This window comes from Sander vitreus, chromosome 11 (assembly GCF_031162955.1).
Source record: "Sander vitreus isolate 19-12246 chromosome 11, sanVit1, whole genome shotgun sequence".
NCBI lineage: Eukaryota > Metazoa > Chordata > Actinopteri > Perciformes > Percidae > Sander > Sander vitreus.
Window position 1 is genome coordinate 28,940,071 of NC_135865.1, and position 27,336 is coordinate 28,967,406.

The following is a 27,336-nucleotide window of genomic DNA, read 5'->3' on the forward strand; positions in this document are numbered from 1 at the left end:
CTCCAATCAGAGGATTATATTATTATGACCTATCAGTCAGGTTTTTGATATATCACACTCCTCATTTTGGTAACTTAAACTGGCTTAAAAACACCAAAACTGCTAACATTCCAGAAATGATGAGATGTTAGCAACTGATGTAATATATCGTTCGTTTCACCTCAGAGTAACAGTGATGCCTTCCCTCATTATGAGCTTTCCATTCATCATGTTTTGTCTCCTTTTCCTATCTTCAGGGCTGTCTTCATGTTGAGCCATGTGAGAATGATGGATGAGGTCGCTACTCTGCGCCAGGCTCCATTGCTGTATGTTTTCATTGTTTTTTTCCCCAAACATACAGGCACAGCACCGACATATAATTGTTTACAGATGAAGACAAATAATCCAAAATGACTCGTGCTAACAGTTGACCCTCTGGGTCCTGTATATTTTTTTGTGTGAGTGATGAATGCATTTGCTTTCGAATGAGTGAAGAGTGAAGTCGAACATGCTCTGCGCTGTGTGTTTTTCTTTCGATGACATATCCAAGTGTACATTTAACTTTTTTACTTGGCAGGTGGAGGACAATCTCAGGTTTAAGGCACAGATGCTCCGATCAGGAGCAGATTGCTCAGGTGAGTTATTTAACTCCTCTTCTTCCCCCCTCGCTTCCTCCCCCTAAAACACCACCCCACCTGCACACACACTCCCCACCCCGACCCCCCCACCCGCCATGTCAGGGTTGGAGAAAGCGCGTGAAAAGGAAGGCCGCAGGGGCCAGTTGTTTTTAAATAAACTAAATCTGCTAACAGTTTTATAACCCTGACCTCGTAAAACTGGCTGCAGCTTTTGGTCAGCTCTCTGCTGATGGGGCCGAGCAGAGTTGTCCAGGCCTGGAATTCCCATTTGCCGCTGTGGAGCGTGTCGGTGCGTCAGCTGGTGTGTGTGTGTGTGTGTGTGTGTGTGTGTGTGTGTGTGTGTGTGTGTGAGAGAGAGAGGAAGGGCGTATGATATACGATTGCTGTGTCACGATCCACATGTGACGACCGTCCTCACAGGCAGAGCATCCAGGCTGCTCCCTCTTTCTGGTGATTTCCCTGTTCAGGAAAAAGTGAGAGAGTGTGTGACTGTGGGACAGAAGGAGAGAGAGAGAGAGAGAGAGAGAGAGAGAGAGGTGAGAGGGAGGGAGGAGAGAATAGCGCTCAGACAATCTGTGTGTGTGTGTGAGAGAGAGAGGTGGGAACCGGGGGAGAGAGGAGCTGGCTGGGAAACAATAGTTGAACAACAAATCCAGTGTTGCGTACAGGATCTCAGCCTCTCTCTGGATACCTCTGCTGTCTTTCTGCCGCCGGGCGCTGAAGGTAAGACCGCCAGCCTGGGAGTCACACCTCAGAATCAGCGCACTCTCTTCCTTCTTTAAAACCCAATATGCTGAAGATATATTCTATTCTCTGGCTTCTTTTGTTGACAGCCCGTAGAATATTTCAGTGTAAACTACTACTGGCTGGATGTGAGATAATGTTGCATGTTCTTTTATGCGTTTTTGTTTTTTTTTACGTCGCTGTACGTGCAGGATACATGGCCACGCTCGCACAGAGTTTGAGTTAAACTTCTGCTCCCCCCTTTTTTCTTTGCTGCACATCCCCTTCGCTCAGGTGCACATTCCTCTTTTATTGCAGGTATTAGCTGCCCCGCATGCGTCCAAGAACACTGCAAGTGGTTGTGATTAGGAAAACAGTGTGACATGACGTGTAATAGGAGGAAACATGTTTGTGTTGGCGCTGGTGGATTTGCTAATCAGGCACTGACAGCGAGGGCTGGAAGGATAGTGGAGCTCGCAGAGCTTCTAGGGAGTGAGTGTGTGTGTGTGTGTGTGTGTGTGTGTGTGTGTGTGTGTGTGTGTGCGTGCACGTGCGTGCGTGTGTGTGCCGGAGCGTGAGGTTAATAGCTGTGTGAATATCTTTGGATATGCACGGATATGTGTTTTACAGGTGCGTGCGTTTATGTCCGTGAGTGTATGATTGACTTGGCGTGTTCTGTTGGGGCCCTGAGGTTGCTGGCTTATGCTCGAAGGAGATGATGACAGATATAATGGACTCTGTGGTAGGTAGGAGGAGGAGGAGGAGGAGGAGGAGGAGGAGGAGACGAGCTACCACTTCCATCTAACTGAGAAGGAGAGGCGTGCGTGTGTGAGCGAGAGTGAGGGAGAAGGTGTTTAAATGAAAGATGTGGCTACAAAAGACTGGGGGATAATAAGAGAGAGGGAGGGGAAAAAAATCGAAGAGAGACAGGAACGGTGAACCCTTTCGGAGGACACGCAGTGCCAGAGGAAGGACACAATAAATAGGAGAAACAGAATGAAACTGAGATGTGTAAGAGTGGGGAGAAAAGAGGAGAAAGAGGGCTGGAGGAGGTGAGAGTGACAGAGAGTCTGACACAAAAGGAAGAAAAACCAGAGGAAGAGATCGAGACTGTATGATGCAAACATGCCTCTCCACTTCCAGTGACACCAGATGAGAAACAGTTTGTACAGTCAGAAACTGTCTGCGTTTCTTTTGTGTGTTTTTCTTCAGTCTGCATCCTCGCCTCAAAACCAAAAGTCACCTCTGAACTGTTTGGAGAAGAAGAAAGAAGAAAAAAAAGGCGAGGAAGAGGAGTGGGAGGTGTGTTTGAAACATCGCACATTCAGCCAGGTGCAGATAAACAGCAGAGCAATGCACGGTCAGTTTTGTGTCTGCGCTCTCATGTTTCATATTCTCACACATGCAAACACACACACACACACACACACACACACACACACACACACACACACTGGGGCCCATTGTGAGTGTATTTAGTTGGACAGTGTTGAAGCTTCAATAGCCAGTTCACAATGTCTGACCGCCGCAGGAATGTGCTTCTGACAAATGGATGCTCTGCACGAACCGCAGGCCATCGAGAAGATCCGTAAACGCCGCCCTGCCAGACAAGCATGTGACAGATCTCCGCTGCCCGGAGAAACCTGGTCCAGCGTGATAAAACAAACATGCCTACGACTCCTTCGCACGCTCGCTCTTTTTTTTTCTTTTTCGAGAGAGAGAGAGCCTTGGGCTTGGCGTTGAATGGAGGATTGATCTGGTTCCATGCACTGGATTGATCTGGTTCCATGCACTGGTTTTAGCCTGCAGCTCTGATGAGGATGGAGAGAACAGAGGAGGAGGAGGCCGACTCAGGATTCGAGGCGCATGTGTGTTGACGCAGCACGATGAGGGGTTCTGTTTAACGCCCCGCTGAACATTAGTCAGAACGAAATAGAAATCGGAGAATATTCATATTCATGTCCTCTCTGTCTCCGTCTCTCTCTCTCTCTCTCTCTCTCCGCTGTTTCTGAGAAGCCGAAATTGTAAAGCTAACACAAGCTTAGCTCCGGCTCACGTTGCTGCCTGTCATTGGCTGTACACAGCTCTCAAATCCACACTGTTTGTCTTATCTTTACTGGGGGGATATATTTAGTGAGGAGCTTAGCTTTTAGGAGGTTGGCGCGTGGGGAGGGTAAGAGCGAGAGAGAAAGAGAGTGTGAGAGAGAGAGAGAGAGAGAGAGAGAAAAGAGTAAGTTTGTGTGTGTGTTTCAGGAGCTGGCGTCAGTAGACAGTGGAAGAGCTTGGCACTCTGCATGCCAAACTGTGTGTGTGTGTGTGTGTGTGTGTGTGTGTGTTGGTCTGTCCCCCCTCCTCACTCTCTAGTCAGGAATCTGCCCTTTAGTTTATTAAAAGCTGGTGAAACAATGGAGGGAGGTGAGTTTGGGGGGGGGGGGGGGTAGGGGGTGAAACTCTAGAGCAAATCCAAAAAGCAGTGTGATGATTAGAGCTGTCCCCTCTTAGTCGATTAGTCGACTAATCCGTCGTTTTGGTGTCAGTCGACTTCTGAGTCGATCTCATTAGACGATTTGTCATTTGAATGACTTATTTCCAGGGCCAGAGGGCAGATTTTCTGCAGATTTGGGAAAAAAAATGAAATAAACTCAGAATGTTAACACATCTCAACCACCAGCAGAAATAGTCCGCTAAAGTCCGCAGATTTTTCATTTTGTATCACAGCTGAAAACTGCTAGTCTGTCTATCACCAGACCAAGCTCAATCTTTTAAGATTGAACATCAGTCTGGGGAGTCTGCTCTGTATTTTCTACTGAACAAGAGGCGTGATAAACGGGCGTAGTTCAAAAGCCTCTGTACGCAATTGGATAGTCCTTCAACCAATCAGACCAACGATCCGGGTGACGTAGCATCAACGGGTTGCTGCGCTTCGGAGGCCGCTATGTTGAATATAAACAAAAAGCTGCTTGGTCGCTTCTCTATCGTCATCGTTTTAAACCCGCCAATAGTGGATAAGCCAGTTTGTGATTGGTCCCCGCAGATTTGTAAGGGAAGCAGGATAGCTAAACGTACAGGTTTCCAGCCTGAGCTGCAGGGAGAAATCAAATCACCGGCAGATCGGGCTGGGTTTACCCCGTCTAGAAAACTGCAGATTCCGTTGGTTAATTCCAAGAAACGTCTGTGCACATTTCTGGTACACACAAGATTCAGAGCGGTGCTTTTGCCTGATTCTTTGTTTTAGAGATGTGTCGATGAAGTCGTATTAGTGTCAGTCGACAAAGAATTTCCTTAGTCGAGGACAAACGTAGTGATGCTGTAGTCAGAAAGAAGAAGAGAAGGAGGGGTAGAGATAGGGAAAGGTATTCATGTTCGTTCGAAAAATTCCCACTACCTGTCATTTCTGCCTAATTCCCCACCCCTCCTCCTCTGGTGTGCTTTGATGCACCTGTTTTCTGCGTGTGGCGGTGGCGGCGGCTCTATAACTGCCCCTTTTGCCACCGTAACAACTGTGTACTCAGCTGCCAGCCGGCCGGGGTGATAAAGCGGGGGATCACTCTGAAGATCCGTCTCCTCGGCTCAGGCCCGTGTGCCATCACTCACCAACATCCCAGCAATGTTTTCAAGTCTCAGAGCTGCAGCACAACGGCATGTATCTGCACGTGTGTGTGTGTGTGTGTGTGTGTGTGTGTGTGTGTGTGTGTGTGTGTGTGTGTGTGTGAGAACAGAAACCCATAAGTAAGGTGGGCAGGGGATATTTATACACGCCCCCCTACTGCTAAGAACAAAGCTTGGTGACGTGGACTGAGAAATTCAGCTCTACACAACATATGGCGCGACCAGTTGGGAGGCTACATGGTGTCACGTCTCTAAACAGATTTTGAGATTATGTCATTGTTTTCACTTTTACCTCTTGAAGAAAAAGTCTTCGTTATGACTTTTCTTTTGCACCTCAAGTCTTTGGTGCATTGCTTCGGTGTATCAGTGTATTTTCATTGCGAAGGAGAGAAGCCATTAGAGCTACTAGCAGGGCTTTCCCTTCCATTTAAAGGCTTTAGGTGCAGCACCCGAGCCGTTTTTTGGGCACCACCTAAGCAGAACAAATGTAAAATGTGACTTCTTTAGCAAGTTCTGTCTTTAAGCTTTTTGAGTGTTATTCATTTATTATCTGCTCTAGCTTTTCCAAATTTTTAAACAAATAAATGGTAATAATAATGATCCAAAATTATGTGTAATTGCATTTTCTTTTATTGAAAAACCGGTAACACTTTATAATAACCATCATTAATAGATGGTAAATTGATAGTTAATTAATCTTTAGTTTATTGTCATTTTACTGTTAACAAACAATGAAATTATAATGAATAATGTTTACTAATTATTAGTAGTGCTGTTAATTAACAATGTATTGTTACACACATTATATCCCTCATATACTATATTAGGTATCTGGCAATGATTCAAACATGTTTGTAAACCTTTAAGAAACCATTTTTAAACTATCTATAAACATTACATAGATAGATGGACCAGATATTCCTAACACTTTGTTAAGAGTTACTAGTTGCTTTGTAAACCATCTATAAACAGGGTCTGGATGGTTATTATAAAGTTGCGACTGATGTTTTTCATAGTTATTGGTTAGTATACATATATATACACACACACACACACACACACACACACACACACACACATATATATATATATATATATATATATATGTATATATATATATATGTATTAATAATGGTTATTATAAAGTGTTACCGAAAAACCTACCCCCCCCCTGCCAAATACATGCACCTAAGTCTTCCACAAAAAAAATGACTACTACCAATTATTTCCATTATTGCATTTATTTATTTTTTATTATTTATTTATTTTTAACTGTCCAGTCCAAAAGGGGAAGTCTCCAAATGACATGTTCTGTCTGAAAATCCTAAATTACCTAAACATTTACTGTTCACAACTATTGGCAATTAATGTCACGTTGATGTGTGTGTGTGTGTGTGTGTGTGTGTGTGTGTGTGTGTGTGTGTGTGTGTGTGTGTGTGCGTGTCTGTGTGTGTGTGTGTGTGTGTGTGTGTGTGCGCGTGTGTGTGTATCTGTGCGTGTGTGTGTGTGCGTGTCTGTGCGTGTGTGTCTGTGTGCGCGTGTGCGTGCGTGCGTGTCTGTGTGTGTGTGTGTGTGTGTGTGTGTGTGTGTGTGTGTGTGTGCGCACGCGTGTGTGTGTGTCTGTGTGTGTGTGAGGCATATTTCCCACCGTTGCCTCTAAAAGAGACATCACAATATCTACACTCCTAAAGCTTGGAATCCCATAATCACATCACATAACTCATAAGTCCATGCAGCTTACAGCGGAGGGATTGCGGTCTGTGAGGAGGGATCGTGTTGTGGTTGTGTGGTTTGGCTCCCCCAGATATTCCTAACCCAGGCTGGATCTGTTTGCAGGTACCGGGCCATTCTTAAACGATCTGCCCCTTGGCCATGTTGCTAAAGCTGTACCTACAAAAAATGAAGCGGAATTTATCAAATTAAATTTGCCCTACGACATATGATATGTATTTTAATAAGCAGTAAATACAGATGTGGAGGTCTCCGTACTTATTATGTGTGTAGTTCCATGAAATGCATGCTGTTTAATAATTCTGTCTGCCCGTGGGCCTCCAGCAGTGGCTCTCTAATTAGTTTTTAAATAGCAGGAATTCCACATTGGTCAGTTGAAGAAGATAATTTAGTTGTTTTGGGTTGTTGTGTGCCGTTATGTGCTGTCGAGCTTTGGGTTTCTCTACATGCTGAAGCTGTGTTTGTACTAAGAGCGATACTCTGCAATTAAAGAGTTTGGAGGGCTTTTTATCTGCGTCAGATAACGTCAGATGCAATAGCTAGCTCACTGTCTTCAGTAGCCGGTGCCATGCCATTGGTCCAACGACGCATTAGTCCGAAATCACAATAGTTTTGAAAACTTCCCATTGGACCAAAATCCCATAGTCTGACTGTCCGTTATCCTGAAAACAAAAGCCCACTTGTCTTTCTTTAACTTAGTTCACACACGAGCTGTTAAAGTTAAATATCAGCCGATATGGAAAGTCTTACGTTATGATTTTTTACATTATCTGGAACCTTATGGAGTGTGTTTATGGAGTCTACGGGCCTTCGGAGCAGGGGGCATTTGTTTTCAAGTTAACGGGCCATCGGACTTATGGGCTTTTGTCAAACTATCGGGGTTGCAGAATAATGGGGCCAATTCAAAATCCAACACGGCTGCTCTGTGCATCAACAGTTGTGAAAGCTGTAGTAACATACAGTTATTAGCACTTCGGTCTTATTTGTGTCTCACTAAATCAGACGTACACACGGTCCTGTCCAACGTCTATCTGTGGACATGTTGTTACGCTGTTTGTATTCTCTAAAAAACAGCCTAATCTACTGGTATTGCTAACAATGGCTAACCTGGCTACAGCTAACCCTACAAATCAAAATGGAACGCATTAAACTTGGGTGTTACGTCATTCCCAGCACTATTTGTCTTTCATGGCACTTCTGCACCCCTCTCCCCCACTGCTGATAATAAAGGCTCCACGTCTGCTGGATGCACTACACACATGGGAAGGTTGTGATAGCTAATTTCTCGACTGTGCACAACTGAGCTCCTCTCTCCCCTCCTGTCTCGCTGGACCAACATATCTCTTTACCCACTTAAAGCAGCAACAGTGGAGCCACTATTTCCACTCCACTGGGCTCCGAACGTGGACGGGTGTCACTGATGTCAGGACGGACGCTTTCGGATGAAAGAAATGGGAACCTGGACTTGAGCCATTTAGGTTTATTGTACCCAAAGTGTTAACAATCACTCTGTTTTCATGTCCCCTACTGCACACTATTCCTCAAACTCAAATGTATCTGAATGTGTTTTGATGGAGATAACATGGCTTTGCTTTCCAAAAAGAAATGCCTCAACTCGTCAAATGGAAAATCTGACTTTCTCTGTAGAGTCTTGCTGGATGGCGCCTGGCCTTGCAGATGTTTTTTTCTACAATAGTCATCAAGTGAAGTTGTTTACTTTAATCGAGCTGAAATTTCATGGCTAATTTGGAATGAATGGCTTGTTGTGTTTTATGGAGCTGTGCTGCCAACAAAGCTGCTTTTTGGAAGGAGAACAGTGAAAGCCCAAGGTGACACATCGATCCAACACTCCTCCCAAACATAATCACTGTAGATCAGACCTAAGGGTTGCAACAGAGGGGCGCAAATGCTTGCTCTGTCTCGGGGATAAAGGAGGAAGATTTATATCAGAGAGAAAGGCTGGGTTTTGAGCCGATGATGTGGGTGATTCCAGACGATAGATCCAGGAAAGACACAGACAGTAACGGTTTGGGGTTTGACGGTCATTATACTTATATATACTATTTGGGGAAGGAGGGGGGGGGGGGGGTGGGGGTGTTTGTGAACACCCAGGGCTCTATAAATCTGAGTCAAGGGCAGATGTGGGTGAGCTAGGGGAGAGGAGGCCACACTGGCTCTTACCCTGCACCGAAACTCCTGGCCTTGTTCAGACTGTTCTCATGAACCATTCGTACGTATAGCTACGAAAAGTAGGGCACTGTAATTTGTATGTATCCCACGTATTTATTACTGTCAGCAGCACAATGACTGCCGCTGTATAAGAGCGCAAAAATCTGCACGGAGAGGTCGGCGTGGATGGGTGGGTCATAAAACACAAGGCTCAAGGCCTTTCTTTTTGATGCTGCCTTTAAATAATAGTTCATTTATTATGCTGCACTGTAACTTGTCTTCTCGCATTTGATCTGTTTTTATATTTTTAGGGGACCAGTGTTTTAATCCAAACCCCAATCTTTTTTCTAATCTTAAAGAGTCGTGTTGGTGCCTAAACTTAACTGTCGTTGCCGCAGGACGGTCAAGAAAGGAAGGAAGAGCTGTAACCTTTATCTGTAATTCGATATCGATTATTTTTTTTTTTAAATGATTGAAAGAATAACAAATAGGAAAAAAAATGAATAACAAAAAAACTTCAATGTAACACAAACCAGACCCGTTCGAGAAGGGAAAGGAAGAAGCCAAGTCCTACCCAAGGGGCGTAACTTTGGCTTCAACATTTGAGATCTCCAACTATCTAGAGAGGTCCCGGAATATCTCTCGTCTGCATGGATTTATGAAAAGCAACAAAAAACATCGAAAAAATTGTTGGAAATTTTTTTTAAAAAAGAGACAAAAACGTCAACAGGCGCCAAAACTTTTGGAGGGAAAAAGCGCCAAAGACTTTGTTGGAAATTGTTGGAAAAATAAATAAAAAAAGGTGACAAAAACGTTGAAAAAGGTGACAAAAACTTAAAAGAAATTGTCAAAAAAACCTTGAATAAGAGAAAACAACGACAACAGGCGACAAATGTCGGAAAAAACGACAAAAAATTCGGAAAAACGACTAGACTTTTGGGATAAAAAAAAACTGTTGAAGTGTCCAAAAAACCCTCAAAAAAGGAGACAAAAAAATCCCCAAAACATTAAAAAGGAACAAAAAAAAGTCAAAAACTCAAAAAGCTTAAAGACAGAACTTGCTAAAGAAAAACACAGGGCTCACGGTAACTTTTTCTCGGCTGAATGTTACTGTAAAGACCGCTAAACCTAACTGTCACATGACCAGCCGGCAGTCGCTTAATTTCGGAGGATATCATACGAACATGTTCATTTGAATGCGTCGCCTTGTTTATTTCAACCTACAGTGCAGACAGGCAGCCAGGCATCACACACACACACACACACACACACACACACACACACACACACGCGGATAAGTGCTCGCCCTGCTTTAATGAACTCCCTCACACTGATTCTATCCCTCCACATATTATCCTAAAAGCTGCCATTATCTGAGGCAGCTGCCATTCGTTGCTATGTATTGATATCACCAGCTTTTAAAGCTCAGGCATGAGTCTCCAAAAGAGACAGCAATTATGATGTGTAGTCACCTTGTAGTGACGGATGTCCCACTCGGAGCACGGCTGCGTCAGCTGGCTGCCTAACAGGCAGATGATAAAATCATCTCTTGGCTCAGCAATTGACATTGCGACAGCACGTGAAACTGCCGTGACATCATCAACAACGTGACACGCACTAAATCAATTTATCAGCAACGGAAGAGAGGAACGTCTGCACTTTGTCAGTTGTGCGGTGTAGTGTACGGCGTAGTTTTTTGGGCTGCCATTTTCAAAAATCTGAAGGTTTGAGGTTTGTGCAGGATGTCCTGTGTAGCGCTAGTGACGGTTCTCTCTGACCAATCAGTGGTCTGCAGTCAGGGGCGGACTGGGACAACAATTTGGCTTTGGCACTTCTGTCCCTTTCCCGGCCCAGTTTCAGACGGGAACATTATTTTCTTTATAACTGCTAAAACCAGGCTCACGTTAGAGGCACCAGCAGCATGAGGCGCACTTACAGGCTTTCATAATGAAATAATACACGCACTGGAGCAATTCATAAAGCCTTCAAAGAAACTATCTTAGAATAGAATGGAAATGCTTGCATATTTAAAACATATTATTACATACTTAAACACCCAAAACACACAAGTATGAAGACATAGCAGACCAGACGCAAGCTTTTATTTTGAAAAGGAGAAGCCAGGCGGCAGCAGCAGTGGTGCCGCATTTCTTTTAACTCTCCTGTTGTCCTCGGGTCGACCCATGTTCAAAAAGTTTCTATATCATAAATTTGGGTTTCTTTCAACCAAATTGTCCAAAAAATAAAATAAATGATCAGTTCACTGCTTTCATTGATTTGGGTGTTTTATTCAACTTCATAGCATTTGAAAAAAAAATGATAAAAGAACGTTGAAAAAGGTGACAAAAATGTGGGAAAAAAACAAAAACTTCAAATAAAGTGCAGAAGAAATTGACAAAGACAACGCAAAAAGTGACAAAAAACTTCCAAAAAAGTTTGAAAAACGCAGGGAAAAGTGACCAAAAAAAAGAAGTGATTTTTGGCTTTTTCCCTTTCCTTTATTGTGTTATATATATTTTTCTGTGCACGTTATAGGTTTACAAAGTGAAGAAGCCCAAAGTCCCCCCCAAAGGGACTTACCATCTCCAACAGAAAACACTGTTCACAAACTGCTCCAAACAGCTCTATTGTAGTCCAGCCTTTACTTCAGAGACAAACGTGGTCACTTTGGAACACGTTATAATGCTCGCCTAGCTGCTAGCATGGCACGCCCTCATACTCTGCTTCTGACTGGCTAGTAGTCCTTACCTAGCTACTGTCAGGACATGCCCTCATACTCTGCTCCTGACTGGCTAGTAGTCCTTACCTAGGTACTGTCAGGGCACGCCCTCATACTCTGCTTCTGACTGGCTAGTAGTCCTTACCTAGCTACTGTCAGGGCACGCCCTCATACTCTGCTTCTGACTGGCTAGTAGTCCTTACCTAGCTACTGTCAGGGCACGCCCTCATACTCTGCTTCTGACTGGCTAGTAGTCCTTACCTAGGTACTGTCAGGGCACGCCCTCATACTCTGCTTCTGACTGGCTAGTAGTCCTTACCTAGGTACTGTCAGGGCACGCCCTCATACTCTGCTTCTGACTGGCTAGTAGTCCTTACCTAGGTACTGTCAGGGCACGCCCTCATACTCTGCTTCTGACTGGCTAGTAGTCCTTACCTAGGTACTGTCAGGGCACGCCCTCATACTCTGCTTCTGACTGGCTAGTAGTCCTTACCTAGCTACTGAACATGTGCGACTCCCAACAAAGATGGAACAGAAGTGAGATGTCTCACTCTGTAGCTAAAACAGAGAGCTCAACACACAGGGTGAAAAGAGGAGCTGCAGCAATGTGCAGTACAACAAAAATATGGTGTTTTCTTAAAATTAAACCACATAAACCTATTCTGGTACGACCTCTAAATTCAATTATGAACCTGAAAATGAGCATAATATGGCCACTCTAAGTAAAAGTACTAATACCACACTGTAGAAATACACTGTTACAAGTAAAAGTCCTGCATTTAGATTGCTACTTAAGTAAAAGTATGTGAGTATCATCAGATGCAAATAACTTAAAGTATTAAAAGTTAAAGTACTTAATGCAGAAAAATCCTCCCATTTTTAGAAAGTGTAAAGGATCCAACCAGTTGTGTGTTTAACGGTCTAATCATCTCAGCTGGACTTGTAGGCCGTTATATTGTTGGCTAGTTTCTTTTATAATAAAACATCAGATTTTATAAACTACATGTCTTTTGTGTGCAGGAATCTTAACGTATTAAAGTAACTAGTAACTAAAGCTGTAACAGATGAATGTAGTGGAGTAAAAAGTACAATATTTCTCTGAAATGTAGCGGAATAGAAGTAGAAAGTGGCTCAAGTAAAGTACAAGTACCTCAACATTTGTCCTTTAGTGCAATACTTGAGTAAATGTACTTAGTTACATTCCACCCAACATTTAGGGTAAATAGAGTTTATTTATCCTGTCCTGGTATTTACTGCTGGGTGGATCACTACTGTCATTATGTTTGTTTGCTTTACTTCAGTGCCAGGACCTGTTGTCTGTTTCACAGAAACACATGTTCTAGTGGGGGGGGGATTTGTGATTTACGAGACTAAATGCTGGATGTTTTTCTTGTGCGACCATAAATACAGTTAAACTCTAATGTTTGAATTGATTTAACATGTTTTCACTTCATAAAAGCCTTTTGAAGTTTAGAGGATACTACAATCACATTCACATTCAGTACGCTGTCTCTTCCTCCACGCAACGATAGATCACCAGACACTGAGCCCCCAGAAAAGGGTTCCCAACGTTCCTAAATTCAGAGCATGTGAATAGTTGATAGAATAGAAGAAAACTTTATTGATGCAGGTAGTGCTTTGCAACGAGTAACATATGCGCAGCAACGCGTTGCGGCACACAGGCCTTCTTCAGGGTGACTATACAGCATAGAAAATCTGCTTAGAAATATAGGAACTATTGGATAAGATAGAACAACACAATGTCATTTTGCTAAATAAAACACATCACTTTTATTATTATATTATATTATATAAGTATAATATACTATAATATTTTCAACAAATTGTGTAAATACAATACATATTTTCTGTGGGCTCTTAAGGCAAAAATGACCCGCCCCTGCTTGGGTTGCGTCTGAAATTCCGTACCAACGTGCTATTTTGTCGGCTAAAACAGTGTGTGAGATTTTTAAGTTTGTCCGAAGCCTTAGTATGAAACTATTAGTACGTGAAATGCGTACTATTTCGGGTGAAATATGACAGCATGCAAACATTGCAAGACCTTCCTCCACAGCACTACAGATGAGGAAGGTCTGGCTAGTCACACAGCATTCTGGGATGGGAGAATATATATATATATATATTAGGGCTGTCAGCATTAATCGTGATGCGATTAAGGGCTGAGCATAACGCGTTAATTTTTTTTTAATCGCATTATTCGCATGCCGGCATTCATTAATTTATTTTACACTTCACTGGGTTTTGCGTCGTGCCTAACAGGCTACTATTTTGACCCTTTGCAGCACCGTTACTTATCATCAAGCTGCCACTTCCTCCTAACACATCCTGCTGCTGCAGGCTGCAGGCATGATGGAGAAACACAGCAGCAATAACTCTGAATGAGATTTATGTTTTCCAAAACTCCCGGACGGCTCAGTAGACAAGTTGAAAGCCATGTGCACGTTGTGTAAAGCCGAAGCACGTCAAGCTTGAGCTACCGCCTACGAGCTAAGCATAGTAGTACAGTTAACGTGATGCTACCCGCTAGCATGCTACCCACTCAGGCAAAGCAGTACTGCTACAGTAGAGTGCTACTTGCCGACCTGTGGATGAAACCAAATCCCCAAAAATGACTACAGCTCTTGCGAAACGGGTGGCAACTAACTGCAGACCTGTCAGCATCGTAGAGGACTCGGGTCTTAAAGACGTACTACGGTTGGCATGTTCTGACCCGTCTCGTTGCCGTCGAGGGGGACAGTAGTTTTCACGGACACACAGCCTGTACGACACGGAGAAAGCAGCCACACTGGAACTGCTGCAAGGTGCTGCAGACGCTGTCTCATTAACCGGTGATCACTGGACGTCAGTGAGGAATCTACATTATTTAGGAGTTACTAAACACTAGATTGACTCTAGTAAGGATAGGGATTTTTAGTTTTTTAGTTAGGTACTTGGAGGAATTGTGCAATAATGACAGATTCGCACATTTTTCTTTTGTATAATGTCCAAGACAAGTGCACTTCAGTCAGACAACTCACGTTTGAAATGTTTATTATAACAGCAGAACATTGTGTTTGGCGGTCATCACTCCCCGTCCCCCTGCCTTTACATGAGATATTGGGGAGTGATGATAAAATAGCTTCCCCCTGGCCGGAGGCTGCAGGTGGTGCTGGGCGGCAGCAGCATTGACAAGGCAGAGATGGGGAAATTATGCAGCTTAAATAGACCACCAAATTGAAGTGGTGTGTTTGGTAAATGATACAGAGGGCAGGTGCATTCTGGGCGTATTGCTATCTTGAGGCAGCGGGAAGTGATCGCGCCATTGACCAACAAAAACCTGGTCTAAAGTCAATAACGCAGCATTTCATTGTTATTTTAACAGAACATTAGTAAAATGCTCCTAGACTTATGCACACTATGCTTGTTCCACACACAGGGACGCACAGCAGCACACACACATGCAGAAGATTAAAAATTAAAATATTACGGTGCAAATCCACCATCATAATAGCAATGCGCCAAGGGCTCAATGGTGTTTTTTGCCCCCAACGGCTCCTTCCAGGCAACGCTGCGACCGCTGCCTCCAAGGCACCTAACCCTAACCCTAACCCTAACCATAACCAGTGCCTAATCCTAGTGCCTTCCAGGCAGCGCTGCCTGGAAGGAGCCGTTGGGGGCAAAAAACACAGATAAACGCGCCAAGGTCCAAACGCGCCTGGCTTTTAAAGGGAATGGGAGATGACCGTCTGATTGGTTTATTGCATGTTATGCTCCGAAACACACCTATGAATTAATTAAGACAACAAATACAACCCTTTTTGAACCATGCGCCCGGCACACAGACCCTTTTTTCCGTCGTCAAACTAGCAAAAGTGGATTCGGACAAGCCCTAAACGCTCCTGCGCCAGGCGCTTCACGATGGTTAAAATAGGGCCTGGAGAGTGAAGCGTATCACGTGTGTGTACAGCGGTGCAGCTCGAGTTGACTGCCTGAACTAGCGCGCAGGCGTCGCCCCATTAATGATGCAGATAGTGATACCAGCAGCAGTGATGGGGATAACAGCCGACGTTGTTAACGCTCGGCCAGGTACGGCTGGCAGGGCTGGAGGTGCTGATGGGTGTGGGCCGTCTGCTATGTAAACCCTGCAGCACATGTTGGACCAGCCAACAAAACATCTCGGGGAGTATTTATTTTAACAGGCCAAATGATACTTCTATTTCTCTCAAGAGGAATGTTAAGGTGAAACGATTCCCCTTAGAAAGGAAAACATTGGGGCTGGAGTGAGGGGGCAGCATCGGGGGGGGGAGGCGTATTAAGGTTTCAAGTGAACTTGATGCATTCTGGGATTTTACTTTAAATGAGGGAATCAGTGTGGAGTTGTGCAGCGATGGAGACGGATGCTAAAGAGGGAGCTTTGATAGAATTTTATTAATTTCCTCATTTTCTTTCCTTTCGTTAATAACTAGTCTCGCTTTGCCAGACCTTCCTCCACAGCGCTGCGGAGGAAGGTCTGGCTAGTCCACACAGCATTCTGGGATGGGAGGAAAACCATCAGCTCTGGTTTATTGGCATCTCTTTAACCCTTGTGTTGTCCTCCCCTCGACCAACAAGCAACTTTTTGTTTGTCTGGGTCAAAATTTAAAATGAAAACTTGTTTTTCGATTCAATATCGTCTTTTTCGACCCTTTTGTTCGCTCCCCATTTTTCCGATGTCTTTGTTGATTTTTTTCAGCGCCTTTTGATGTTTCCCCCCGCGTTTTTGAATCTTTTTCCAACATTTTTGTCACTTCTTTCAACATTCTTTTCTGATTTTTTTTTCCCCTCTAATGCTATAAAATAGAATAAAACACCTAAATTCAATGAAAGTAGTCAACTGATCATTTATTTTACTTATACAAAGCGTTCATGCTATTCTTTTTCTTTGTTGAAAATTTGGTTGAAAGAAACCCAAATTTCTGATATAGAAAAAAATGGGGAAAACAGGAGGGTTAAACCAATCACAATCGTCTTGGGGGGCTCTGAGCGCCGCACGGAGCCACGGTGCCTCTGCAAAATAGCCTCTGGAAGGAGCTTGTTTTGGTGGAACGTTTGTACGTTTGAAAGTAGTTTTAGTCGTGCAACAGAAAACTCAGATTGGACAGATAGTCTAGCTAGCTGTCTGGATTTACCCTGCAGAGATCTGAGGAGCAGTTAACCACAGTCCTCACAAATCCACCAGAGGTTAAAACGCCAACACAAAGGAAGAGGAAGGGGACGGGAGGGACATCCGGCGGAATTTCCGGCAGCACCCGAGCAATCCGGGAAGTGGAACGTTCTAACGTAGCTAATAATTGATTGACGTTTACAGACATCTCAACATAAAAAGCCATGACCACATATTTCTATGACGACCAGGTTCACAGTAATACGAATATTGAATAAATCTTGAATCTTAAACCTCGATCATTACGCTCCTTTCTCGCACCATTACCCCACATGAACCTTACGCACACCGCTCCCTAATTCACAACACATTGCCCGTTAGCAAACCAGCCTCAGCCAGCACCGAGCTCCCCCCCTTAACACAAACCCTGTTATCAGGGGGACAATAAAACGATGAAGTTGGAAATAGAGAAACGACATTAATACACGTGAAAGTACGCCGTGGGACTGGCAGAGGGTTTGCAGTCATGAGAGGGCTTGTTGGGAGAGAGTGATTTGTTTTAATGAAAAAGTCGTTCCTGGGGAGAGGAAAGGGCCTCGCCGCAGGCTGTTTGTGCATGGCTTAAGTTTCTCCTCTGTAATAAAAGCACCAGGACTTATGTGTCTACATGTGTGTGGGTGTAGCGGGGAGACCACGGAATAAAGGAGACAAAGTAGGCAGCCAGGTTTGGAGTCCCACACACACTCATCAAACAGTCAATCACCAAAAAAAAAATAAAACTGGCAGAAATATCTATGAGAATCTGTCTGGAGTCAGCTCCATCCACTGCACACACACACACACACACGCACAGAGGCAGACACAGACACACACACACAGAGACACGCACACACACAGAGACACACAGACACACACACACAGAGACACGCACGCACACACACAGACACACACACATACACGCACACACACACACACACACACATAGACAGAGACACACACACACACACACACACACAGACATGCACGCACACAAGCAGAGACACACACACACACACACACACACACACACACAGACACACACACACACACACACACACAGACAGACACAGACACACACACAGAGGCACACACAGACACAGACACACACACACACACACACACACACACACACACACACACACACACACACACACACACACACACACACACACACACACACACACACACACACACACACACACAGAGACACACAGACACACACACACACACACACACACACACACACACACACACACACACACACACACACACACACACACACACACACACACACACACACACACACACACACACACACACACACACACACACACACACACACAAAATTGTTTCTTTATCAGTTCATGTGTCCACTGATGCCTTTCCTGTTTGTCTCTTTCTTCCAGACGGAGGTGGATCCAGGCAGTGGGGGATGGAGCAGCCCGACGACGCGACCCTGCGACAACCTTTCTCCCTACAGCCCGCTGATCTTGAACCTCCGCTGTTCTAGCAGGGACGAGAGAGAGAGAGAGAGACGAAGACATCCCCCGCTTGTGACGCGCTGAAACACAACGAGTGATACAAGCGAGAAAGAGACGTTAAAAAAAAAAGGGAGACAGAGACAGTGCGACGTGACGTGTTCGGGCATCCCCGTGAGGATCAAGAGCCTCGGGGTGGTTCCGATCATGAAACCTTTCATCTCTGTGGCCCCCCCCTCTGGCCTGCTTCTTGTCCTGATGTGCTGCCCCCTGCTGGGCTGGGTCCAGTCCGCCAGTAGCAACAAGGCCAGCGATAACGGACACCCACACCTGGGAGACTCGGACCCAGAGCGCTGCATGAGGCACCACTTTGTGGAGACCATCACACACCCCATTTATAAGTGCAACTCCAAGGTAAGGCGGAAACACACACACACACACACACACACACACACACACACACACACACACACACACTCACTAGGGCTGCAATTTAAGATTATTTTCACTGTTGATTTATCTTTTGGTTATTTTCTCGATTAAGCCATTTGTTTTTTGGTCTATGAAATGTAAGAAAATTGTGAAAAATGTGGATCAGTGTTTCCCCAAAGCCCAAGATGACGTCCTCAAATGTCTTTTTTGTCACAGAGGAGAGAAGGAACTAGAACAATATTCACATTTAACAAGCTGACATTTTTTAAATAAAAATCACTCTGATTCATTTAAAAGTTGCACGCAATCTGCCTCTTTGTGGTCACCCGCTCATTTTTTTTTGGTAACAAGTTGTTTGAGGTAACAGGGCCAGTCCACCTGAGAAATGAGCTCATTCGTTACAAATATCAGGGAAACAAATTTTCCAGAGCAAGCCTCGGAGACACAAAGAAAAGCCTAGCGCTGCAGCCAAAAAAATCCTCCAACACTAACTTCATTTATCTCGGACACATTTTTCTCTTTCTACTAGTATTACTCTTGGTGCCCCCTGAAAGCCTCCTCCATTTCTTTCCAATTCATTCTCTCTCTTTATGGCCATCTTTCCGTCATTTAGAAGAGTCATGCTTGGTTTCTTGGGGAGTGTGTGTGTGTGTGTGTGTGTGTGTGTGTCTGTGTGTGTGTCTGTGTGTGTGCGTGCGTGCGTGCGTGGTGCTGGACATGGGCCACGATGCAGACATATTCTGCACCTCAGCTGGGACTCAGTTTTGTCTCCCTGTCAGCTGGCGCTCTCTGCTGCCTCTGCCAGGGCGCTAAAGAGAGATACAAAGGCGTGGTGCGTCATTTTGTTTCAGTGTGTTGGACAACTTAACCCTTGTGTTGTCTTCGGGTCAAATTTTAGTGAAAATAATTCATAATTTCTGCCGATCTTACTCCAAAATAAGGTATAATTTCATGTACAGTCGTGGTATCTTTAGTTGCGATGCTGTGATGATGTGTGGAGAGGAAATCCGCTTGACACTGTACTTGATCATAAAGGTTTTATTACATCAAGTTTTCAACATCAATGACGAGTCCTGCAGAACCCGGAGAGTCACAGCCCAAAAATGCACCCTGCTGGGTGATAAGGGGTACGTTTAGGTAACATGTTAGATAAAGTAAATAGATGTGAGTTGGCAAGTAAAGGTCCGAGTCCATCTGAGGGGCTCCAACACTACAAATTCATTGATCCCACTCAGCCACCAATCACAGAATCAAATAGAACATCCTCTATCCTCTAACACTTCACTCCGCTGACAGTCACTAACACAGTGCTCATAATGTCTCAGCACATTTGAGCTTTATACAGACTTTAACCTTATAGGCCCTTCAGGTACCACACAGTAAATGTGGTGTATTGACTATGAATTAAAAAAATAAATAAGTGTAAAACTATTGGTAATAAGTTGGCTAGAAGGTGCACATTATAAGTGGGTGATACTATACTTTATGCTTTATAAAAAGACAAAACAGACCGGGAGTTAATTTTGTTGGAGGACAACAAGTGTATGGTCGACAGGAAGACAACACAAGGGTTAAGCCGTTTTCACTCCCTCTGTTCGCTGATTGTACTGAAGGAAAATGAAAATTGAGGTACGTAGGAGGGCGGAGCCAGGCTAGGGCTGCAGTCACAGTGCTAGAATGTAACCAAGTGCATTTACTCCAGTACTGTACTTAAGTACAAATTTAAGGTACTTGTGTCTTTTCTTTTCATGCTACTTCCTACTTCTACTCCGCTACATTTCAGAGAGAAATATTGTACTTTTTACTCCACTACATTCATCTGTTACAGCTTTAGTTACTCTACAAATTAAGATTGTTGCACACAAAACACATGTAGTTTATAAAATATGTTTTATTATATATTAAACTACCCAACAATATAACGGCCTACAAGTCCAGCTGAAATGATTATCTGATTAAACACTTAGTTGACAGAACTGTTTGGATCGTTGAGTACTTTTACTTTTAATACTTTAAGTACAATTTCCTGATGATACTTAACATTTTCAATGCAGGACTTTTACTTGTAACAGAGTATTTTTACAGTGTGGTATTGGCACTTTTACTTAAGTAAAGCATCTCAATACTTTGTCCCCCGCTGCCAGTGCATGATGTGTGACGAGGGCTCCAGAGACATCCACCTTATGTACAGAGACTGATGATTCATGCTACTGTGGAAAAAGGGAGCTGTCAATGTTTCACTCTGTCCCTTTTGTTGTGCAGTTGTTCAGCTAGCGTGAGTGATCAGTTCAGTTTGGTCTTTTTTTAATATTCTGTCTCTGAGTGCATGGAGCAGGTGGCCAAACCACAGCCTCGCTCAGGGGCGGCAGGGCTGAGCGCGCTCGCAGCACGAGTCAGCACTTTTTATTACAGTTCACAGAGAGCTGACGTAACGGACGCCTGACTGAGCGGGAGTTTTCACACCTCTGTGTGTTCAGTTCACACCTGTAAAAAGTTTGTGTTTCAAAGGGTTGTCTGGAGGATTTGTATGTATATATACATATATATATATATATATATATATATATATTAAAATATGATTTTTTTTTAGATTATTTAGATTTTTTTCTTCCAACCATACTGTTTCTTAGTGTTTAAATCCATTTTAGTTGAAATTGATGAAAGCAGAACTGGTTAATTGGGGTCTAGATTTGATGAATTAAATGTTTCTCATGGATTGCATGTTATTGTTTTCTTGTGCTACAGTTATAAACCTAAACTTAATTTGAATAACTTAAAGCTACAGTGCGTAGTTTCTGTCTCCCCCATGAAGAATTCTAAGTAATGACAACAACACTGTCGGCGCGTCCACATGATACGAGCGCGTCCCCTCCCACCCAGTGGGGTTGGCAATGGCTTGAATGTAACGGACGTTCATTAATATCAAAATGTTACGCATTATGGGCCCTATCTTGCACCCGGCGCTGCGCAAAGCCCGACCCAAGTGTCTTTGCTAGTTTAAGACCGAGACGGTTGTCAGTTTCCCGTCCAGGGCCCACGTTGTTTAAATAGCAAATGCACCTGCGCCCATCTTTGCGCCCATGGGCGTGCTGGTCTTACAGGGAGGTGTGTTCAGGTGCATTCTGGGCGTGCTGGTCTTACAGGGAGGTGTGTTCAGGTGCATTCTGGGTGTATTGCTATCTTGAGGCAGCGGGAAGGGATCGCGCCATTGACCAACAAGAATTAGTAAAATGCTCCTAGACTATGCACAGCGCGCGCACACTATGCTTGTTACACACACAGAGACACACAGCAGCACACACACATGCAGAAGATTACAAATAAAAATATTACGGTACAAATCCTCCATCATAACAGCAATGCTCCAAGGTCCAAACGCGCCTGGCTTTTAAAGGGAATGGGAGATGATCTCTGATTGGTTGATTGCATGTTACGCCCAAAACACCTCTGGTTAATGAAGACACTAAGTACAACCCTTTAGAACCATGCGCGGTGCAGTCAAAATAAAATGTCGAACCGGGAGTTGATTTCGCCGGCTGTGTGTATGAAAAGGTTTCTACGAAGCTTCACCTTCATAAAAACCTGCCATTAGTTTCAGAGGAAACAGGAGTTTGAAGCTCAGCGATCGGATGTTCCCCTGCATCTCCATTCGTCTCTGCCACATCCTGTTGGAAATTAAACCCCAAGTTCTTAGTAAATACATGCAGAGGAGAATGACCACCCAATGTATTATCTTTTTAGTAATTTTTTTATCTCGCTGGTCATGAATGAAAGGAGGAGCAGGAGAAGGTGCCGACAGAGAGGAGGAGAGGGGCGTCACAGGAGAGGAATTATCGCTGTTTGACAGCCTGATCCTCAGCTAGGACAAAGACAAATGGTCTTAAAGTGGCGACAACACTCCTGATGCGTGCGTGTGTGTGTGTGTGTGTGTGTGTGTGTGTGTGTGTGTGTGTGTGTGTGTGTGTGTGTGTGTGTGTGTGTGTGTGTGTGTGTGTGTGTGTGTGTGCGTGCGTGTGTGCGTGTGTGTGTGTGTGTGTGTGTGTGTGTGTGTGTGTGTGTGTGTGTGTCACCCTGCCTTGGCCCCAGACAGGCTTTTGTCACAGTGGGTACATGGGTGGCGACACACAGCAGCTGACAGAAGGACATGACACAGGAGTCTGTTTAGGGAGGCGACGGGAATGTAGTGACCCACGGAGGAATGCCACAACACTAATCAGGCCTGTGCTTTGTGTGTGTGTGTGTGTGTGTGTGTGTGTGTGTGTGTGTGTGTGTGTGTGTGTGTGTGTGTGTGTGTGTGTGTGTGTGTGTGTGTGTGTAAGCTTGATACAGTGGTTGGTTATGTCCCCTTAGGATAGTTTTACACATATATCCCTGTGGAAGAAAAGAGTGGCTTGAACCTTGTCTCCCCAGCGCTGTGGAGTAAAGTACAGCTACACCGCAGATGCATTCTGGGATAGGAAGGGGAAAAAAAACGCTCTGGGTTGTTTGGATTTCTTTAAACCAATCACAATGGTCTTGGGCGGCGATAAGCTCCGGATGCAGCGACGGTGGCTCTGCAAAGTAGTCTTGGGAACATGGTTAAACCTCAGTAGCTCTTACCGGTGTATCTCTGTGTGTTCTTCGTCCACAGCAATCCCACCAATCGGTCCAAAAACGTCCCAGTCAGAGAGGAAATGACCTAAACATATTCTTTGTAAATCTTTACAATCATTCCCCGAAAGAACCAAGCAGGTTGCACCATCCAAATTCTCTTCAAAACTTGACATTTTCAGCGTGTGGCTTGCTAGCTCGAAGCTTGTTGTTGTTTCCTGAAGCGAAGGGATTTTGAGAACTGCGACACACAAGAGAGCGGAAGCTGAAGGACAAATGTATCTGGAAATGTACTTCCGTTGATCCAGACTAGCTTTCATCTAACCCATTCAGCCCTTTTATTCTGAAGTTCAGAGGTCTTCCAATTTCTTTCATTTTGCAGTGTATTAATCTGTGCACACAGATTTCCACATCAATAGTGTTTTTTTCTACCATTTGACCTCCTGTTGGCTCCGTAGCCTTGAAAACAACCTAGTTGGGGGAAGCTTTATTATTGCATAAATAAAGGTGATAGTCACACACTCCTCCCTGGGATCCAGCAGCCACGAGTTTCCCTTCACTGGATGCAGAGAAAGCGAGAAAACACATACGTGTGTTGACGTTGCAATCAAAAGAAAATTCCACATACAATATTAAATGAAGTTAACTGATGACATAGTCTCACAATGCCAGACCTTCCTCCACGACGCCGTGGAGGAAGGTCTGGCATTGGTCTGGCTAGTCCACCCAGCATTCCTGGATGGGAGAAAAACGTGCTCTGGTTTATTGGCATTTCTTTAAACCAATCACAATCATCTTGGGCGTTGCTGAGCGCCGCACGGAGCAACGGCACCGCTGCAAAATAGTCTCGGGAAGGAACTTGTTTTGGTGGAACGTGTGTACGTTCAAAAGTAGTTTTAGTCGTGCGAGAGAAAACTCAGATTGGACAGATAGTCTAGCTAGCTGTCTGGATTTACAGACTAGTAGGCTATAGACTATTGTTGACACGATACAGTAACGTGAGCTATTTAAATGAGCTGATACATGGTTAGACCTCATTATCTCTTACCAGTGTATCTCTGTGTGTACTTCGTCCACAGCAATCCTACCAATCGGTCCCAAAACATCCCAGTTAGAGAGGAAATGACCCAAACATATTCTTTGTAAATCTTTACAATCATTCCCCGAAAGAACCGAGCAGGTCTGCCTTGTTGCACCATCCAAATATTCTTTAAAACTTTCAGTGTGTAGCTTTCTAGCTCGAAGGTTGTTGTTGTTTCCCTGTAGCGAAGGGATTTTGAAAACGGCAGCACACAGAGAGAGGAAGGAGAGGGGGCAAAGCCTGACATCTTTATCCTGGAAATGTACTTTGGTTGATCCACATGTGAATGTCTGTGTGTGACCCTGAGCTCTGAGCGGCAGCAGGTGTAGGAGTGCGTGACATGCTTGCGTCGCTATCTCTCAGTTTGCAGGTGCAAGGCCGAGGCTCGGAGACACAAGAGACAAACAGACAGACGGCTTTTCGCTTTTCGACCATGACTCAAACACTGACAGAGAACCTTTTGTCACCTCTGACAGCACTTTGACTCATGAAAAACCCTGTGTGAATGACGTTGATGCTTTTAAAAGCAAACTAAAGACCTACCTTTTAAAACTTTTCATTTTAAAGCTTTATTTATTTATCTATGTATGGATCTGTCTATTTATGTATTTCAGCCCGCTTTACTTCATGGTGTATGTTGGTTATTACCAAGTTGTTTTGACACTTTTCTGCCGTGATCCAGAATGAAAATCTGCGGACTGTTTTTCTGCTTGTGTTTTAATTTAAATTGTTTGGTAACACTTTACTTGAAGGTATCTACATAAGGGTGACACTGAGAGACATAAGGGAGACTGTCATGAACGTGTCATGACTGTGTCATGTGTGCACAGTCATGACATGTGAACCCTAACCCTAACCCTAACCATAACTTGTCATGACAAAAACCGAATAACACTTACTAAAAGACCAGTGAAGGACATTAGAAGCTCTTTCCCGGTGATGGCTGAGCGTTACTGAGCAGCCTCCAACTGAGCTTGAAGACGTAGATGTGACGTGAGCAACCTGTCTGAAAGTTGGAAGTCTTCTGGTAGCTGTGCCAAGAGAAATCTCAATCATTCCCAATCTAGCAGAGACGGAGAGCGTAGGTATATGTAAGGAGATAACATAGACACAGGCTAATTATTGATCACTAAAATGATAGTTAACATTAGTCATTACACTTAAACAGCTAATGGAAGTCCAAACTGCCTGAGAGCTTCTCCTGTACTATACGGTAACTCCTCTACTGTGAGACAGGAAGTCTCGTGGTTATGACACAATCGTTAGCCTATTTTTATAAAAACGTCTGCTACGGAGCCATAACGTGAGCTACAAGGTAATGGAGCCTTTTATACATTGTCGTGTTTCTTTAGAAATAAACAACGGACAAATAGAGTCTTTAAACGCTTCAGTTAGTTATTCTGTTATTCGCTGTTATTAATGGCAGTCAATGGGATGCTAACGGTGGGTGAGAGCTAGGTAGCATCAAAATGGCGCCATAGGAGGTTCGGGTTGCGGAGAAAGGCTAACCCCCTTGGGTTAGGCAAGGGTTAGGGTTAGGTGCCTTGAAGTCGACGGTGGGGGCTTAAAACAGCATTGAGCGTAAAGTGTCACCAATTGTTTTAACGTTGAAAACCTCCAGAAGATCTACACAACATTCTGCGTCCACAGTTTCCGTGTGGTTCTGTTTCTTATTCACAAAGCCACTCATGGCTTTGTGCGGTTTCTGTGAAGCACTTTGTGTTCCATTGTATACACATAAAAAGTGCTGTACAAATAAAGTCTGATTGATGGATGATCTGTGCTTTCCTAACTCTCTTTTTTGTTTCCTGCCTGCTGTGTTCCAGATGGTGTTGCTGGCGCGCTGCGAAGGCCACTGCAGCCACACCACCCGCTCCGACCCCCTCATCTCCTTCAGCTCGGTGCTCAAACAGCCCTTCAAGAGCACCTGCTCCTGCTGCCGGCCGCACACCTCCAAGCTGAAGGCGGTGCGGCTTCGCTGCTCCGGCGGGACTCGCATCACGGCCACTTACAGATACATCCTCGCCTGCAACTGCGAGGAGTGCAGCTGAGCGGGGAGGGGGGGAGCGGGGGGAAGCAGCACCCTCCCACACCCTCATGACTCTCACGAACCAAATCCTCTTTCTCTTAGGCCATCCGGAGCGTTTGTTTCGGTTGATTATTGGATCGGAAACTCACCCCGGAGGACAGCGGCTCGAGTTGCTTGTTGTTATCTTGGGAGTGAAACTTTGGAGCAATCGTACCACGACTTTTTTTTAACACAGACCTTAAAATTGACCCGCAGCCTTTCGGGACTCGGACCGAACATACTATACCTTCCCCATAATGCTTTCAATCCCTGCAAAACCGTGCTTCTCCAGCACACGAAGGCCAGACGCCACAAACCGCTGCTCCCAAGAGCCATTTTGAGAGACCCTCCTCGCTCATTACAGGCCTCCGTAATTCATAACACACATGCTCACGAAACCGCAGCATGAGAGCTCATTACAGATATCTGCGACGGCGGCTTTCCGCCAGCTCCATGAAACCCCCACCGTGCATTTGACAAACAAAACAACACGCCTCGTTAAAAAGCAGCATGGGAATGGCCGAGGAACTGTTCCACGTGAGCCCCATACGTGGGGTTGGACCTGCAGAGAGGCACCCGCGCCACGCTTATTCACCCCAGTCACATTTTACACACTCCCCACAGACTTGAATCTCGCTGTGTAAAAGACGAGCGAGGCTGACAGGACAGCTCGCCAGGTGGACAATAAAAGAGAGGAGGCAGACCGAGGGAGAGGAGCTCAGAGGATTAATAAGAGAGCGAGGAGGAAGGGTAAGCCAGCGCCTGGGTGGTCGTGTGGACTGTCAATAAGACTTTGAAGACCCCCAGTGTTCATCTGAAATGTAATCTATTTGAGTCTTTGTGATTGTTCCTGTCAACATTATTGAAAACTGTAGCTGCCGGATGTATGAAACTGCTGCTTCTGCCTGTCGTGTATTGTTAATAATGTTTTGATTTG

At 44.5% G+C, this 27,336-nt stretch overlaps 1 protein-coding gene across 1 annotated transcript; it reads left to right on the top strand.

Moving 5' to 3' along the window:
- Positions 1–1,128: 1,128 nt before the first annotated feature.
- On the top strand, positions 1,129–26,382 carry ndp (norrin cystine knot growth factor NDP). Its single transcript, XM_078262666.1, has 3 exons — positions 1,129–1,340; positions 18,157–18,642; positions 26,158–26,382. The coding sequence occupies exons 2-3, from the start codon at positions 18,436–18,438 to the stop codon at positions 26,380–26,382; spliced, it is 432 nt and encodes a 143-aa protein (XP_078118792.1). The 5' UTR covers positions 1,129–1,340; positions 18,157–18,435.
- Positions 26,383–27,336: the final 954 nt, after the last annotated feature.